The sequence below is a fragment of the Rhinatrema bivittatum genome, chromosome 8, assembly GCF_901001135.1.
Source record: "Rhinatrema bivittatum chromosome 8, aRhiBiv1.1, whole genome shotgun sequence".
Lineage (NCBI taxonomy): Eukaryota > Metazoa > Chordata > Amphibia > Gymnophiona > Rhinatrematidae > Rhinatrema > Rhinatrema bivittatum.
Window position 1 is genome coordinate 28,968,683 of NC_042622.1, and position 18,559 is coordinate 28,987,241.

Consider the following 18,559-nt stretch of genomic DNA (forward strand, 5'->3'; position numbering starts at 1 on the left):
ATTCACAAAATTCGTAAAGTTGGCCTGTAATGTATGAAGGTGCTTGCTTGCAGTGCCAGGATTGAAAACATTAACTGCAGCTGATTGAATTTAAGCTTTGCTGTACACTGAGTACCACAACACCTTTGATGCAGTGATACTCTGTTACTAATGACCTATGATCAAATTACACCAGCCTCCAAAGAAGGTGCTTCAACTCTAGGCAGTGAGAGATCAATGCTGCGTGCTAAGCTAGGAGGAGGCAGGAGACGTACCTGTGGTCCTGATCACTAGAGTTGCTGGAGTGAATAACAGGAGATTTCTTTCATGATTGGGCCACCAGGATATAGAAATACATTTTCAGTAAGCTGGCTAAGTTGTGGCTTAAAATTCACCTGAACTGGCCACACAATTTTTGGAAAAATTGTCCCTGTATAAGCTCAACAAGTCTTTGATTTAGCAAAACTTACTAGGACTACTGAAGGGATAAGATTTTCCTGGTATGAGCCAACACGTGGCTTGAGATCTCAAAATAATTTCTTGCTTCAGGCGGCCTCAGTTAAACAGGCCCGACTGTCTCAAACACGCTATTGCGTTTTCTCAGTTCAGGGCCCCATTTTATGGAATACACTTCCTGAATCAGTACGGGCTATAGAGGACATTGTTTATTTCCAAAAGAAGCTGAAGAGTGTACATTTTCAAGCAGCGTACCCCGATTCCAAATACTAGGATCTTGCAACAATGCAAATGTAGTAGCTGTATTTGATTAATTTTATTGCATGTTTGTATGTTATTTGTAATATATGTAAACAAGATTTACTTTGTAATCTGATTAGCACGAGTCCGTTATAAGCAGGATGTATTTGTAATAAATAATGAATATAGGTAATCCAGAGAGCCACAAAATTGGGTCTCCTGCCAAACTGTTTCAATTTGTGTAAGCTGCATTTATTGCCCAGCAAAGCCTCCAAGAGGGAACACAGAAAATTAACTGAAAATCTGCATTTCTGGGTAAGCTGTGGGTGCACATTCTTATTTGATTTCCTTGGATTTAATTATCCACCTTATCACTGAACACCAAAAAGTGGATTATAGCCCATATAAGTCATACAGATACAATCACTAGTTTTTAATCCTAAGTAGATCCCAAATTGATCCCAACCTTCCCATAAATCAATACCCAGCTTTTAATAAAATACAGTCAGACCCAATCATTTGATAAATCCTCCCTCTCTTCCAGCAAAAACAATTGCTCATATGGCTCAAAAAATTTCATAGCTCTAAATCTAAGATCCTAAGATTCCCCGTCACTTCACTTCACAAGCCTACCATCCCTAACATCACTAATGCTAATCTAGACTCTCTTGACCTCACCTCTTCCAAAGAAATTGAATCTATCCTTAAAAAGATTAAACCAGCATCCCACCCCACTGACACCATCCCCACAAAAGCTCTCCTTACCATTCCCAACACAATCGCTAAACCCCTAGCAGACAACAACTGCTGCTCCCTTTCCCTTGGCACAGTCCCAGACACCCTCAAGCATGCAGTTGTCAAACCCCTCCTCAAAAAACCCTCCCTGGACCCTAATGACCCAGCGAATTACCGTCCCATTTCTAACCTTCCATTTATCGCAAAAATCATGGAAAAGGTGGTTAACTCACAACTTATGGATTACCTAGACAGCAACAACATACTTCACTCCTCACAATTTGGTTTTCGCAAGCACTTTAACACTGAACCCTCTTACTCACTCTCACTGACACTGCTACATCCTTGCCTTCCTCGACATCTCCTCAACGTTTGACACAATAAACCACAACCTCCTCCTTTCCCGCCTCTCTGACATTGGCATTTCTGGCGCTGCCCTCCTTTGGTTTGCATCATACCTGGCCAATAGACAATTCTCTGTCAAAATAGGCACCTCAGAATCCTCTCGTTACCGCCTCACCCAAGGAGTTCCTCAAGGCTAATCCCTCTCTTCCACCCTATTTAATATATACCACTTGCCCCTCTGCCACCTCCTATCTGACCTTGGCCTCAAATTTTACATTTACGCTGATGTCCAAATCATCATACCCATACAAGACTATCTCCGAATCACTAAATTTCTGGGAGAATTGTCTCACTTTCATAAACTCCCTACTCACAAATCTTCACCTTGCCCTCAACTCCTCCAAGAGTTAACTGCTTCTCATATCCAACCTTCAAAACCCCAAGCCCTCCCTCTGAAGCGACCCAGCTTTCAACTCTATTGCCTCTCAGCCCTGCGTACGAGAACTTGGTGTTCTGATTGACCAGCATCTAAACATGAAAACACACATCAACAATGTCCTTAAGTGAGGCTTCTATAAGCTCAACGTTATGAAAAAACTCAAACCCTTTCTCCATACCCACAACCTCCGCACCGTTATTCAAGCGACCCTCTCATCTAAACCTGACTACTGCAACTCCCTTTATCTAGGCCTCCCCTACTCCACCATAAAACCGCTCCAAATGCTGCAGAATGCTCTTGCCAGAACCATCACAAATGCCCGTAAATCTGACCATATCACCCCCATCCTCAAAGACCTCCATTGGCTCCCCATCCCCTCACGCATCCTCTACAAAACCCTTACCATTATTCACAAATCCATCTACCTACACAACTCCAGCTGGCTTGACGAGCCATTCCATTTCATCCAATCCAGCCGCCCCACAAGAACAACCCGTAATGGCACGCTCCATATCCCTTCCCTCAAGAAGGCACACCTCTCCTCCACAAGGGATGGTGCCCTGTCCATTGCAGGCCCCACCCGATGGAACACATTACCTACGAACCTCCACCTCGAGCCTTGCAACATCAAATTCAAGAAAAAGTTAAAGACCTGGCTCTTCAAACAGGCATACCCAGATTAGGACCATAAACCCAATGCCAAAGATGTTTGTTTCTAAACTTCTAATATTCACATTATTATGTTATTTTAAACCTTAGCAGTTTCTTTTCTCGCTTTTCTTTCGTTATTTCTCTAGTTTTATTCTCTGCATTCCCATCCCCCCTCCCTGTTTTAATGAAATTTCTATCTTCAGTTTGATGTAAACTGATATGATATACCCACTAATATCTGTATTAAAAAAAAAAAAGCTTCTATTTATTTATTTATTTTAAGTTTTTCTATACCGGCATTCGCGATGAATATCGCATCATGTCGGTTTACAATTAACAAGTGGAGAGGGAACAAAAAAGATAATAAATAATGATAATAATAATAATAATAGTAAACATTAAACAAGTGAAGGCTAAGGGTTGCAGTTACAATAAAACAAGGGACTTATACAACTTGGAACAGAGAAAAGAAGCTAGGGTTTTAACAGAGAGAACATATATGCCAATAACGGCATTTGTAGCATTAATGAATTACCCTGTTGAGGTGGAGTTATTAATTACCATGTTAAGGCAAAGTCTAAGCGACTAGTTAATGATGAATTGGGGTTCAGCTTAGGTCTGGAAAGGTTTTCATAAATAGCCACGTTTTGAGTCTTTTTCTAAATAAATAAATAAATAAATCTAAAGGCAGTCAAAGTATGAGTGCAAAAACCATGTACAGTCAGTATGCGCTTCAAAATTACCTGTTTGTGTTTGGCTGCGAGGTTAGGGAAGCTCTTCCATCAGGCAGTGTCTCTTCCACAGCATAAACGGCGCACTTTACTGTCTCTTCTATCTGGTGTTTGGGGAAGAATTCGGACTGTTCGGGCATTCTCCCATTGTGTATTTCTGAGGTACGTTTTGGGGGTCTTGGTGGTGGAGGCGTGTGTTCTGGAGGAGGGTCCAAGTCCTCATTGGAAAGCTCTTTCCATTGTTCCTTCAAATGGAAAGCATTTTCATTTTTTGCTCAAACAATTCAAGGCATGAAACACACATCTTAAAATTCACAGAAATAAATCAAGGATGTTTGCCAGCTCCTGTTTGCATCACATTTCTTTCATGGGGTTGGGCATCAGTCATGAGTTTTCATGAATCCTACAATACTTGCTAGGTTTGCTTTACTAAATGCCAGCAGCAGGTACTTTGTACGAGGTCACCTTGAAACGTTGCCAGGAACGCGCAGTATCAACAGCTTTATCTTCCTGGTTTTGTTCTCAAACCAGTAGTGGAGCTTTAGGAAGCAATACTGCATTTTGACTGATGCCACAGCAAGTTTTAGAAAGCAATGCAACTTCCCTGACTTGGAGCAGGCAGAGCATAACGTCCACCAGAAAACTGGTTTCTGTCCATGGGAGGGTACAAAGAAACAAAATATTCAAGGCTTCTTTCCATACTTATTTTTCAATAAAAAAAAAAAGCCATGCTTTTCTAGATCTCTGCAAAGTCTCAAGAAAAGAGAAGAGCATTCCTTGCCTTGCACTCTATGGTTGTTCAAATATCAGGGGGTGTGGTGTGCTTTTTTTGACCCTGTTCAATTTGAGAAGTTTCTGGGAAATCACAGAGCCTGAAGGGTTAGCAGGGTTACACCCTTAGAAGCATTTGGGGTTTAAGATTTCTCTTTTTCAGTATTCAGCTATAATTGGGTTCCTTAGTTAAACATCTAAGGTTCCTGCTTTTTTCTCATATTATACTTGATGTTTGTTCTTTTATTACTTGTCTTTGCTCTCTCCCATTTAGGGACTTGCCGTGTATAAACGCACGAGATATTCAAAGGCAGTTGGCTATGTCTGTCTAATCTGCAGATCGATGTATCACTTCCTTCTATGCTTTCTAGAAGTATTAACATGTTGAACACAATGAAGACTTAAATCCTCCCCTAACCACCAGCACTGATTTCACAAAACCCAAAAGAAAATGTTTTAAACCGAAACATTTACAGATTAACTTCCGAAGAAACGTTATCAATAGTCTGGGGAGGGGGGAAAAAAGGACTGGGAAGAGCAGGTTTGCTTACCGTAAACTGTATTTTCCGTAAATAGCAGCTGAATTAGCCATGCTGTCTGGGACATCCTCTGGGTGGCTAGGTGGCGGAGCTCTCCTAGAACACAGCTCTTTCAGTGTGGTGCACCTGCATGGATATTCCTGTGCTGCCCCGGTCTCTCCTCAGTCCGTATCCAAGCAAGACGAGATGAAAATAACAACTGTCCGGGGAGGGTCAGCATGGCTAATTCATCTGCTATCTACGGAAAACATTGTTTATGGTAAGCAAACTTGCTCTTTTCATGTAGATAAGCAGCATGAATTAGCCATGCTGGCTGGGAGTCCCCAGCTGATGTATTGAGCGCAAAATTTCCTGATCATGTCCCAATGATGAGTTGAGGTAGTGCACTCAAGACAGTAGAGAAGATAGGTGGACAGTTCTTATGTGTTGTCTTTGCAGCTTTCAAGAAGTGCCCGATCTGAGAATTGATTTGCCCATTTGTGCGTCAGCTGCAGTCTGCTTGTCCAAATAGTAGTGAGCTGTGAACATGTGCAGCAAGCACCAGGTGGCCGCTCTGCAAATGTCTAGAATAGGAACCTCAAAGATGAGCTATTGAAGCAGCCAAAGCACGGATTTGGTGAGCCTTAGGGGAGGCAGACAAGGTCTCTAAATGTTTCTGATAGCAGAATTGTGTGCAGTTTGAGATCCAGGACGAAAGGGTCCTTTTGGAAACCGGAAGTCCTGGAGGTGTTAGGTTAAATGAAACAAAAAGCTGGGAGGCTCTGCACTCAGTTTGTGTGCAGTGTTTATAGTAAGCAAGTGCCCGCTTACAATCCAGCATGTGGAGTTTACGCTCACCCTCATTGTTATGTGGCTTTGGGTAAAAGATTGGAAAGGCAATGAATTGGAAGGAAGGCCGGATGCATACGCAGCATGACTGTCATGAAAGAACTCCAGGTAGGGCGAGTAATGCACTAAGGCCTGCGGCTCACTGACATGTCTTGCGGAGGTGAGGGCGACCAGAAAAAGCACCTTCCAGGAGAGGAACTTGGGATGGCAAGTGACCAGCCGTTCAAAGGGCAGTAGCATCAACTGCTCTAGCACTACATTTAAATCACATGGAACTGGAGGTTTCCGGATCAGAGGCCGGAGACCTAAAACCCCCTTCATGAATCTTGAGACGAGTGGGTGACAGGAGATTGGGGCTTCACTGTGCGGAAAATGGTAGGTGGCTATGGCACTGAAGTGAACTCTGACCGAAGCCATGGCTAGTCCCTTCCAGTAGAGCAAATGGAGGTAGTCCAGTAGTTGTTCAGGCGGACAGGTGAGCGGGTCCATTCCATTTTCTGAGCACCAGGAGGCATAACTGGCCCATTTCTTTTGATAATTAATTCTTTTGGAGGGTTTCCTGGAGAAAAACTAAAATATCTTGAAGCTGAGGTGAAAGGTTCAGGTGGTGGAGTACCATCATTTCAATCTCCACGCAGTGAGATTCAGAGATGAGTGAAGCGGATGAAGCAGGGAACCTCCCTCTTGGGTGAGGAGGCGTGAACTGCTGCCCAGGGGGATCGGTCGGTCCACCAATAGTCGAACTAGATATATGTACCACTGTTGCCTGGGCCATGCTGAAGCGATGAGAATCAGGTCCGCATTGTCCACGATGCATTTCTGGACTGTGCGAGATATTAGAGGTATAGGAGGGAAAGTGTAGAGTAGACCCTTCGTCCAGTCGATGAAGAATGCGTCCTGCGCTATTCGGCGGTAACTGGGATACACTGAGCAAAAGGTTTGGACTTTTTGATTTTGTTCTGTAGCAAAAAGATGAAAGCATGGAAGACCCCAGGTTTGAAAGAGTCTTTCCGCCACATCTTGATGGAGTTCCCAATCATGGGGGTGAAAGATTCTGCTCAGTCTGTTGGCTCTGGAGTTGTTAATGCCAGGCAGGTATGTGGATTTGCTCTCTGTCCATTCCAGGATCCCGACAGCTTCCTTGCAAAGGTTCCAGGAACCGGACCCTCCTTCCTTGTTGATGTAGTACACAGTGACTTAGTTGTCTGTGTGTACCATGACAGTCTTCCCTTGGAGTGCATGTTCAAAGGCTCGAAGAGCGTTCTGGATGGCACGGAGCTCCAGGAGGTTGATGTGTTGTGACTGTTCCCAGGCGGACCACAGGCCTTGAGTCTGTAGGTGGACTAGGTGAGGGCCCCAGCCCTTGGTGGAAATGTCTGTGGTGAGGACCGTGTGATGTACTGGGGGCCGTAGACGTGCTCCTGTGGTGAGAGCCGATGGTGTCAGCCACCACTCCAAATCCCATTTCATGCTGGGCGTAAGGGTGACAGGAGTGGAGAGAGGATTGCAGAACTGGCTCCATTGGGACTTTAGGCCCCATTGTAAACAACGCATGTGAAGGCGAGTGTGGGGAACTACACAGATAGATGCTGCCATGTGCCTGAGGATGGTCAGGATCTGGCAGGCAGGTGTGACCTCTTGGAGTGACTGGTGAGCATTGTAAGGGCAAGGGCCCAGGATTCCAGGAGGAAGGCTCTGTCCCAAATGGTGTCAATATGAGCCCCAATGAATTGCAGGACCCGAGTGGATTGTAGATTCGATTTCTTGTATTTGGACAAGCAGTCCCAGGTTCTCCAGATAGGATATGGTTGCTAGAAGATTGGTTTGTAGGGTGGATGGGTTGGGGGCCACCAGCAGCCAATCGTCCAGGTAGAGAAATATCTGAATACCCAGTTGTCGGAGGTGAGCCACTGCTACTGCTAGGCATTTCGTAAAAACTTGGGGGCTGAGGAGAGGCCAAATGGGAACACCTTGTATTGGATGTGGCAGCCATTGGCCATGAAGCATAGGTAATGCCAGGACGTAGGATGCATCGGTATGTGCGAATAAGCATCCTTGAGGTCCAGTGAGCACATCTAATCATTGGGACGAAGGAAGGGAAGGATGGACTTGAGTGACATTTTGAATTTCTCCCTCATCAAGTATCTATGACAGAGCGCAGATCTAGGATGGGTTGTATCCCACTCATCTTTTTGGGGATGAGTAAGTATTGGGAGCAGAAGTCCTGGTGGAGCTGGGTCGAGGGCAGCTTGCAAATGCACTATTGTTGGAGCAGGTGGTTGATCTCCTGTAGCAGGAGACCGCAGTGTGCATTCAGATGTCTCTGGTGCACCAGGTATGGCATGGATGGGATAGATTGAAAACTGAGGGAGTAGCCCTTCCTGTATGATTTGTAAAACCCAAAGGTCGGATGTGATCGCCTTCCATGCTGGAAAAAAGTGGGAGAGCCTGCCCCCCCCCCCCCCCCGGAAGCGGTAGAGATGGGTTCACCCACCCTAAAAACCCTGAGGGGGTTAAGGGGGTTGGAGTCCTGAGGCGGATGAGGCTGCTGAGGGAGGCGTTGGCGTTGTTGAGCCCCTTGTTGTTGGGGAGGCTGAGGACGACAGTGTATATTGAGCAGGCCTGTAGGATGGGTAAGGCTGGTAAGGATGACGCAGATAAAGCAGAGTTGCTTACCTGTAACAGGTGTTCTCACAGAACAGCAGGATGTTAGTCCTCACATATGGGAAAGTTTCTAGAACTTTGACTGGCACCTACTGGGCATGCCCAGCAGGGGTCCCTCTTCAGTCTCATGTATATCAAGAAGTACGTGCGAAAAATAAAATAAATCGCAAGCAAACCTAATTCCGCGGGGTGGTGGGCAGGTTTCGTGAAGACTAACATCCTGCTGTCCTGTGAGAACACCTGTTACAGGTAAGCAACTCTGCTTTCTCACAGGACAAACAGGATGGTAGTCCTCACATATGGGTGAGTAGCGAGCTGAGGATGCCCGAGCAATGCACCAAATGTACCCAAAGACGTGCAACAGGCACAACAACAGGGGTGGATTTGGGTAAGAGGGCATCCTGAAAACCCTGAATGGGTTGCTGGTAGGATGTTGGGTGGTTAAGCTGAGAATAGGTTTCGTAGGATAGACTGGCCAAAAATGGAATCTGCGCTGCCCATTATTGCAAGCAATAATGGGCAGCGAAGGTATAGAGAGAACTCCAGGTCACAGCCTTACAAATATCAATAAGTGGCACCGAACGAAGGTGTGCCACGGCCCTAATAGAGTGTGCTTTCACACGGTCTTGTAGCGGAATGTCTGCTTGCTGGTAGCAAAAGCAGATACAGGAGCAAAAGCCAACCAGGAGGAAAAGATCTGTTTTCCCACTGGATTTCCCAATTTGATGTTATCGAAAGAAACAAATAATTGAGTGGACTTCCTGTGGGCTGACGTGCACTCCAGATAAGACTAGGGCATGTTTGCAGTCCAGAGAACGTAGAGCCTATTCTCCTGGGTTTGAAAGGGGCCTCGGAAAGAAAGTAGGTAAGATGATGGATTAAGATAAAATTCCGACACTACCTTTGGTAAAAACTTAGGGTGTGTACGGAGGACCACTCAGTCATGTAGAATTTTAGTGTAAGGCGCGTAGGTGACTAATGCCTGTAACTCACTAATTCTGCGAGCGGATGTTATAGCGAGAAGAAAAATTACTTTCCAGGTGAGATAGCGGAGATCGCAGGAGTGGAGAGGCTCAAATGGAGGTTTCATGAGCCGCCCTAAGACCACATTAAGGTCCCAAGCGGGGGCCGGAGGGAGCAATGGAGGTTTCAGGTGGAGTAAACCTCTCATGAAGCGGGTGACTAAGGGCTGTGTCGAAATAGAGACATCGCCCACGCCATTGTGGAAAGCAGCTACCGCACTGACATGCACTCTTATAGAGGAAGTTTTCAGGCCTGATTCTGACAGATGCCAGAGATAGTCCAGAAACTTCGCAGTGGAACAAGTAAAAGGGTCTATGGACATGGACGTGCACCAGACCGTAAAACTTTTCCACTTAGAACACGACATGACACGCCAGAGAAGGTAGCCATGAGGAACCAAGGGTCCAGGAAGCAGAAGCAGAGACGAGGCATCAGGAAGGAACCCAACTGACCGAGGTTCCAATGTCTGAGAACAGGAACCAGACGAAACGGATTTACCCTCGGGATGGACATCTGGAGGACTCGAGGAGCTGGAACATCACAGGAAGACCATGAAACATCAGGAAGAGACCAGGAACATGAACAATGAGGGATCCCACGAAGAACAGGAAATACCAGCAGGAGTGAAGACCAGAAGTCCTTGAGATGAACTAACTCCCTGCGAAGGCAACTAAGGACTGGAAGCTGGGCCCTAATATAGGGCTGAAGATCCGGAAACACCCTAGGAGGAGTCCAGGGTGGGGCCAGGAGGCTGGCCCTTTAAATCTCTGAAGGAGGCGCAGCCCACGCCCTAGGACACAGGAAGCAGGAAGTATGCAGAACCATGGCCAGCAGCCATGCTGCAGGAGCAGTGCAGGGAGAAGCCTCTACACAGGCCCTGATGTTAGTAGCGGCTCCTGCCGCTGCTGAAAGCACCGAGGGCGGCTCCAGCCATCAGGAAAGCCCGGGGACTGCGGCCTCCGGGCCATGAAGCTGAAGAGAGCGTTGGCGGCACTCCCTGCCACAAGAGGGTCCCGATAGGCGTGGCTCCAAGCCGCACTGAAGATTAAAGTCCACGGCTCTTGCGCTGCAGAGGTAAGTGCAGAATCATAACAATTAGGAAGGCAATGGTGAATAAAATGGAAAATGTCATAATGCCTCTGTATCGCTCCATGGTGAGACCACACCTTGAATACTGTGTACAATTCTGGTCGCTGCATATCAAAAAAGATATAGTTGCACTGGAGAAGGTACAGAGAAGGGCGACCAAAATGATAAAGGGGATGGAACAGCTCTCCTGTGAGGAAAGACTAAAGAGGTTAGGACTTTTCAGCTTGGAGAAAAGACGACTGAGGGGGGATATGATAGAGGTATATAAAATCATGAGAAGTCTAGAATGGGTAAATGTGAATCAGTTATTTAATCTTTCAGATAATAGAAGGACCAGGGAGCACACCATGAAGTTAGCAAGTAGCACATTTAAAACTAATCAGAGAAAATTATTTTTCACTCAATGCACAATTAAGCTCTGAAATTTGTTGTCAGAGGATGTGGTTAGGGAAGTTAGTGTAGCTGGGTTTAAAAAAGGTTTGGATAAGTTCTTGGAGAAGTCCATTAACTTTAATCAAGTTGACTTCAGGAATAGCAACTGCTATTACTGGCATTAGAAGTATGGGATCTAATTAATGTTTGGGATCCTGCCAGGTTCTTATGGCCTGGATTGGCCTCTGTTGGAAACAGGATGCTGGGCTTGATGGACCCTTGGTCTGACCCAGTATGGCAACTTCTATGTTCTTATGTTCTTATGGAAGGCTTTCGTGAAGCTACCAGGACTCTGGATACAGACTCCGAAAGGTTAAGAGGTTGGAGTATTAAGCTTTCAACATCCAGGCCATCAGGGATAGGGCTTGGAGGTTGGGGTGGCGTAGGCACCCGTCTTTCTGAGTTATCAGAAGCGGATCCTCCCCTAGAGGGATGTGCCGACGAACTGATAGGTCCCGGAGGATTGGGAACCAGATTTGGCATGGCCAGTGAGAGGCTATCAGAATCATTAAGCCCTTGTTCCTTCGTAACTTCACTAGAGTCTTTGATATGAGTGGAAGTGGAGGGTATGCGTAGAGGAGACCACTGGACCATGAGAGGGTCCACCGGTGAAAGTGGAGTCATGGCTCCCGGCACCAATGAAGGTAGGGAATGCCTCAGTGACCCAGTCACAGAGGAGGATGGGGCCTTCTCTGGACGGGATTTCTTTAGTCTGTGGCTTTGTCAACGCCGATGCCGAGGGCTTGCCTGGATCAGCGGACTGAGCTTTCCAATGACGGTGTCGACGCTTTTCACGATGTTACCCTCGGTCCTTCTCTGGAGCCGAAGAGGAAGAAGTCGATGCCTTCGGAGTAGTTGGCGCCAGGTGGACCACACCGGTGTCTTGCTGCTGGCGAGAGGTCGATGGCACCAGCTCAGATGATGTCGAAGCACTTGGAGTCAGTGGCTTTGCCTGAAAAAGAAACTCCATTTTCTCTGAGCGGGCCTTGTGGCCCTTCGGTGTCATTTGGGCACATTTGGTGTGAGTTAAGACGTCGTGGTTCGACCCCAAACATAACACACAGATTCTATGCGGGTCTGTGATGGACATTATCCGAGGACAAATCGGGGCACTGACGAAAACCAATGTAGCTGCGGTGCGGTCGATGGCCAGTAGGCCCCAAAGGGAAAACTCGACGGGAATCGACCGCAAATGAGGGTAAAAAGCCTTACCTTATGACCGCGGACTATGGAATCGATAGGGGGATGGGGTAGAATTTTTTGAAATTTTGGAAATAAGTCACGTGAGGAAAATTCCTGTCAGGAATCTCTAGAGAGCTCCTTAACCCGCGTGGCTACTGCTGTGCGGAAAAAGAGAGACTGAAGAGGGACCCCTGCTGGATGCAGGGTTAATGCCATGCTGGGCATGCCCAGTAGGTGCCAGTCAAAGTTCTAGAAACTTTGATAAAAGTGTTCCGTGATTGGGCTCCATCCTGATAATGTCACCCATATGTGAAGATTACCATCCTGCATGTCCTGTGAGAATACGGCTTCTTATAGCAGAAGTATCGCCTTGATGAAGTGGTATCGGAAGGAGTGGTCAGTGACATGACGGCCATCTTCTGCTTTTTATGCTGAGCTACCGTCTCTCAAATTGTTTCCAAATAGATTATCTGGGAGACAGGGAAGGTCTGCAAGTTTCTCGTGCACGTCCTCGCAAATGGCGCTTGCTTGCAGCCATGCTAATCGTCGGGCAGCAATGGCGTTGGCCATGGACTTAGCCGAAGTATCGAACCCTTCATAAACAGTTCGGAGGATGTGCCATAATCCTTCCTTTAAGTCGTGGAATTGTTCAGGAGGTTGGTGGTCTGGGGGCGCTTCCTGAAGCAGAGGCTTGAGAGATTGCAGACATTCATACTGGTACTAAGTAATGTAGAACTGGTGCTGTTGAATTTTTGCATTCAGCATCTCAGATTGGAAAGCCTTTTTTCCCAAAGTCATCCAAGTATTTGGAATTATTTCCAGGTGGAGTATTAGAGTGTAGATGTGATTTTTTTTACCTTCTGCACAGCGGACTCCACTACTACAGAGGCATGAGGAAGTTGCACCGTGGAATAAAATGGTGACTGCCACTTACGGAATTTCAAGTCCGTCTTGCGAGAGGTTGGTGGCCCCGCAAAGGGAGATTCCTAAGCCTTGGTCATGACAGCGTCCAGGACAGCACGAGAGGGCAAGGCTGTGGGCTCCAAAGGTGAGTCAAATATTTTAAGGATACCCAGGACTTCTTTTCCGAGTCTCAATGTTGAGACGTTGCCCTACTTCTTCCACGAATTTGGAATATGATAGATCTTCAGGTGGAGACACAGGCTCTGGTGGTACTTCCGCAGGGTCAGAGGGGTACCCCTGTGGAGGATCCTGGTGAAATGGAAGGTTGGGGGGGGGGGGGGGGGGGAGACGGACATCCTCAGGAGAAGAAGTCGGTAGAGGTGGGCCAGGAGGAGAAGGATCTGGACTGAGGCGATTGGAGGGGCTTCTAGGAGTATTTCGGCTGGACGTTTTCCCTGTTGTTCCATGGTCGTAAGGAATTGAGAAAGTATAAGGGAAATCTGGGACATTGCCTGGGAGGCCAATGTGTCCTGAGGAACTGGCTTAGGCTGTCTGTGAGCATCACTGGGTACAGGTCTGGGCTCCCTGTGAGCACTGCTGGGTGGTACTGTAGCTAATAGGATGTCCCTTTCTGGACCTCTTGGTTGAAGTGGGTCTCTGTAGGAGGCCACTTGTGTCTCTTTTTCAAGGGTTCCTGAAGGCCGGATTTCTTCCTATGCCGGGAGGCAGTGGAAAGGCTAAGAGTAGACCTTGGATAAGGCCGAGGAACTGTGAGAGGGGGCTGGAGAAGAAGGCACCACGTCTGAGTCCACCTCTAAGAGTGGGGAAGGTTCCCTGGGCCATTTGTGTCCTGACAAGTGCTTTTTTGGTGGTTTGGTGACACTGTGCGTTGAAGGCGTTGGCATCGACTTGCTTCAGTGCGTCAATATTTTGTGTTTGTGCTTCAGACTTGCATCGCGCGGTCGGCTTCCCGATCCAGACGCGGTGATGCGTTGGGGGCTCGACACTGCTTGGCGCAAATGGCGTCTTTGGCGCAAGTCGGCGCCATGGGAGCTTGCTTTGGCGCCATCCCGGACAAACCAGGAGGCCCAACTGAGGAGGCTGAACGATGTGACGACGCCTTGGAGGTCCCGGAGAAGACTTTGTCAAGTCTTTGGAAGGGGCATAGAAGCCTGATGCCGCTTCCTGCAGTTTGGCGATTCTGGTAGTCCTTTGTCGCTGGGCTCGGGGGGACATGCGTCCGCAGTCCCTGCAGGTCGTCTGGTCGTGTTCTGGTCTGGGGGAGATGTAACAATTGGTGTGTCCGTCAGTCACAGACATAATTTTGCCACATTGTCAAAACTTGAATTCTGGTGGCCACGGCATGTTGATGGAAATTTTTTTTTTTTTTTTTTTAGCAGAAAAGTTGAGGAGAAGAGAAGTTTTGCGTGCAGTCAGGCGCGAGGAAAAAAACGGACTGACGAGACCGGGGCAGCGTGGGAATATCCACGCAGGCGCACCACACTGAAAAAAACTTAGTGTTCTATGACAGCTCCGCCACTTAGCCGCCCGGAGGACGTCCCAGACAGCAAGGCTAATTCATACGTGAAAACACATCAACTGTAGATTTTATTTCTAGCTAATAAACATCCAGGTGATATTTACCTGTACTGAAGCATCACCCATAATGAATTTTGCTCCCTCAATAACAGCCAAGTAAGAGAAACGAAGCTGATCTGCTGTCTGAATTAGTCCCATTCTGTATTTCCTCATTTCTAGAAGAACCTGTTTGATGTCCACAGATGAAGGATCTTTCCTCTTATCCATCTAAATAAAAGTAAGCATTGAAACACAAAAGTTTAGAAGCTAGAGATAAAATATCTGTAAACAGTTAAAATAAGTATAAACGATCAAGGCACACTGTCTTTCTTGTTTCTAATTCCTGGATACCTCTTTCCAACTCTGCCCTGATTATGAATTCTGTGATTATTGTAAACTAAGCTCCAACCATAGTTGTAATCTGCTTTGTAATCTACCTTGGGACCATTTTTTGGTTAAAAGCAAAATATCAAATGCCTACAAATATAGTGTGGTTGCTGTGTTAGCTCACTTAAATGTGTAGAAAGAATAAAAAATATGTAAGGTGACACCTTTTCATTGGACTAACAATACACTCCTTGACTAGCTTTCAGGAGCTAGCTAGCACTCCATCAGGTCAAAAAGGAATATGTTAATAAAGGCTTATTCTATTCTATCCTAATGAAAGGAATACTAGCTCCCAAAACCTATTCAAGAAATATATTATCTTGACCTTTATTTGTACACTAACATTCCAGAAGTTGAAAGATGTTTTTTGCCCTCAAGGCAATAGCAAATGAAACAGAGGTATGTAACAAAGTGGGAGAGCCAAGCTGCTCACCTATAATAGGTGTTTGCCATAGACAGGAGGATGAATCTGCTACACAAGTGGGTGGTGTCATCTGACTGTGCAGAGATAGAAAAGCTCTCTGACTCTGCATCTTGCACAGAGATTGTAACGAGGGAAAGATCTTTATTACAGAAAATGGAGATGGTGGGTGAAGGGGAACACTCAATATTGTTATGGTATAAGATGTGTAAACAGAAAATGACACCCAATATACTAACTTATTTGGCAAACATTTGGATGATTGGATCGGGCCAAATCACTGCTGTAAAAGGTTTGAGGGGGACCCACAGATTGCCAATAGAGGTGGATTTGAAAGAAATGTAATTTAAAATTATTCATCGCTGTTATTTAGATGCAGATAAGTGGTTCAAGATGAGGCTTGCTGATATGGATATGTGCTTCAGTTGTAAACTGGAAAGAGCAATAATGATTAATATATTTTTGTGTCAAAATATTCTTCTTTTGGGATGGTGTGTTTTTCTGTTATAATGCTTGACATCTGTGTACGTTAATAAAAGGTTTCCTTTTCTTACTGTTGACTTATAGACTATATAATCTTCTGTTGTATAGGTGTGCTTTTGTATGTTTACCATTTTAGTACCTTTGGAACTTATGGTTATATGTTTGGACATTTATTGTACTGATGGCTTGCAAATAAATAGCATATGGGGGGGGGGGGGGGGGGGGGGAAGACACCACAAACAGAAAAGCTCCGAGTTAAGAAAGACTAAAAATGTCTTTCTGAGCATCAGACCTTCCCTAGCAGCCACAACCATGCAAATCTCCAGTTTTTCTAGTAAACTGACCTTCAATGCTAAAGGGAAGGCGGTAGGACTGTGTGGCTGATTTGTCCTGATGTCTACAGGTGAGCAACTTTGTTTTCTCCCTGAAGTAGGACAGTTATAAGCCACCCAAGCCGAGGGTTGCTCGAAAATCTTTGTTATATATTAAATATACTTTGGAAAGCATGCATCCTGTATTGTGGACAGAGGCTAGAGAGTAGAGTTGAAGGAAATTAGCTAAATACGTTTTGACCAAGCAGATAAGACTTTTTAGAGAGTAATGAGCAAGAGAGGTGTGGATGGAAGGTCCAGGTGGCTGCTCTGCATGTCCCTTCTATTGAGGCAGAGCAAAGAAAAATACAATAAGGAAGCTGCCTTTCACTTTATTCTGAAGATCTTGCTCAGACTGCATGCATCCCTTCCTACTATAATCAGAGATCCAAGTTGAAAAAGCTCTCTTTGTACATGAGAAACCCTGATTTACTATTGGATTATAGGTGATGAATATTTGCAGTCTTGGAAAGAAGGTTGGTAAAACGATGGATTAATTTAAATGAAATTGACAGCTCTTTGGTAGAAATTCAGGTTTTTGGGTTTTTTGTTTTTTTTTTAACAATGCTATTGTGGAAAATCTTAGCTCTGGGTCAGTATAATATCAAGGCTTGTAGCTTGTTTATTCTCCAAGCAGATGTAACTGCTATTAAACATATAACTGTCCAAGAAAGTAACTTCAGGTCTGCAGTTGCCAAACGTTCTAATGGCAATTCATGAGCTATTTAAATCCAAGGATACAGGAGCATATTTAACAGGTTTAAGATGAGTTAGGCCTTTCATGAAATCTGATTACGTTCATGTGATAAGAAATAGGAAGACCTTTGAAATTCTTCTGATACGCTGTGATAGCACTGAAATGAATTCTGGCAGTTTGTCTTCAGTCCTGATTTAGAAGGGCTTAATAGTTATTGATGTAACAGAGGACCTGTTGCAGAGCACAGCAGCAGATAGTGAAACTTTTGCATTTGAAATTATAAGATCTTTTCATTGAGCATTTTCTGGGTGCTAGGAGAATTTTGCCCACTTCCGAAGGAAATTGTAGAAAAGAAATGAATGAGCTTGCTTTCAACATCCATGGAGTCACAGCCAACGAATGGAAGTTGGGATGAGGAAGATTCTCCTTGCTCTGTGTGATCAGAGATGACTATATGCATTACTGGATGCTGAACAGCTAGGCATTGCAGCCAGAGAAACCAAACTTGGGGAAGCCAAAACATTTGACTCTTTTCTCTTAACTTCTGAAGGTCTATGATTATAAGTGGAATTGAGGGACAAGCATAGAACAATCCTGGATTCCACAGGATTAAGACTGCATCTACTGCCAGACTGCCCTTTGCTGGTATCCTGGAGCAGTATGTGGGAACTCTGTTTAAGGGTATTGCAAATAGATCTCGGATTGTGTGCCCCAGAGCTGGAAAAGTTTGTGCCACTCGACCATTCGGCGTGGCTGGAGCTGGCAACCTAATTTGTCTACTTTATGATTTTCTCTCCCTGGAAGATAATTAGCTTAAAGAATTCTTTGGGAAATTGACCACTGCCAAATCTTGCAGGCTTCATGACAAAGACTGAAGGCCATATACAATATGGCCACTTGACTGGTTGTTTCTACTCTGTTCTGTAACCGGGAAGTGAACACTTTTTAACAATGCTTTTGTGGAAAATCTGAGCACAGGGAGAGTAGTTTAAAAGAAATACGTTGCTGAAGAGATAACCAATGTAATTCATGTAAGACAGGAGTAACATGATCCCAGGATCAACCACATACCACCAATCTTGCAGCAGCATTCTGTAGTATCTGCAAAGCACTAGATGGGGTAAATCCACATAAAGACTACTGCAATAATCAATTGACAAATGTACAAAAGATTGTACTAAAGTACGTAAGTTGGTATAATTTAACATCTCATATGATGCAAGATCTGTAACAAAAAAAACCAACCTGCTCTTAATATTGATTTTAACTGAGGCCCAAATTTTTATCAAAAAACACCCCTAAGTTCTTTATTATAGATTTTACAGGTATTTCTGACTCAGGTCTGGAGATGACAGAGTCCTATGCTGAAAACACACTACTTTGGTCTTTAACAGATTTAAACAAAACTGTTTTCCTGCATCCATGTACTAACAGCTGAGATACACTCAGTAATGTGATTTAGCATTGCAGATTAAAAAAAAAAAATCAACAATTGGGAAAAATAACTAAGTCATCAGCATAGAGCCTAAACTCTATGCTACTTATCTAACAGTTGACAAAGAGGGGTCATATAAACATTAAGGAAATTGGTCTATAACTCTTTGGATTGTTTAAC

At 45.1% G+C, this 18,559-nt stretch overlaps 1 protein-coding gene across 1 annotated transcript in view; it reads right to left on the bottom strand.

The window, feature by feature from the left end:
• The window catches only part of PTPN1 (protein tyrosine phosphatase non-receptor type 1), a 179,520-nt gene that overhangs the window by 12,568 nt on the left and 148,393 nt on the right, over nt 1–18,559 (bottom strand). The window contains exons 7-8 of the mRNA XM_029611687.1: nt 14,652–14,813; nt 3,589–3,821 (exon numbers count right to left, since the gene is read on the bottom strand). Coding sequence (XP_029467547.1) covers nt 3,589–3,821; nt 14,652–14,813 — 395 coding nt within the window. The remainder of the gene's footprint in view (nt 1–3,588; nt 3,822–14,651; nt 14,814–18,559) is intronic.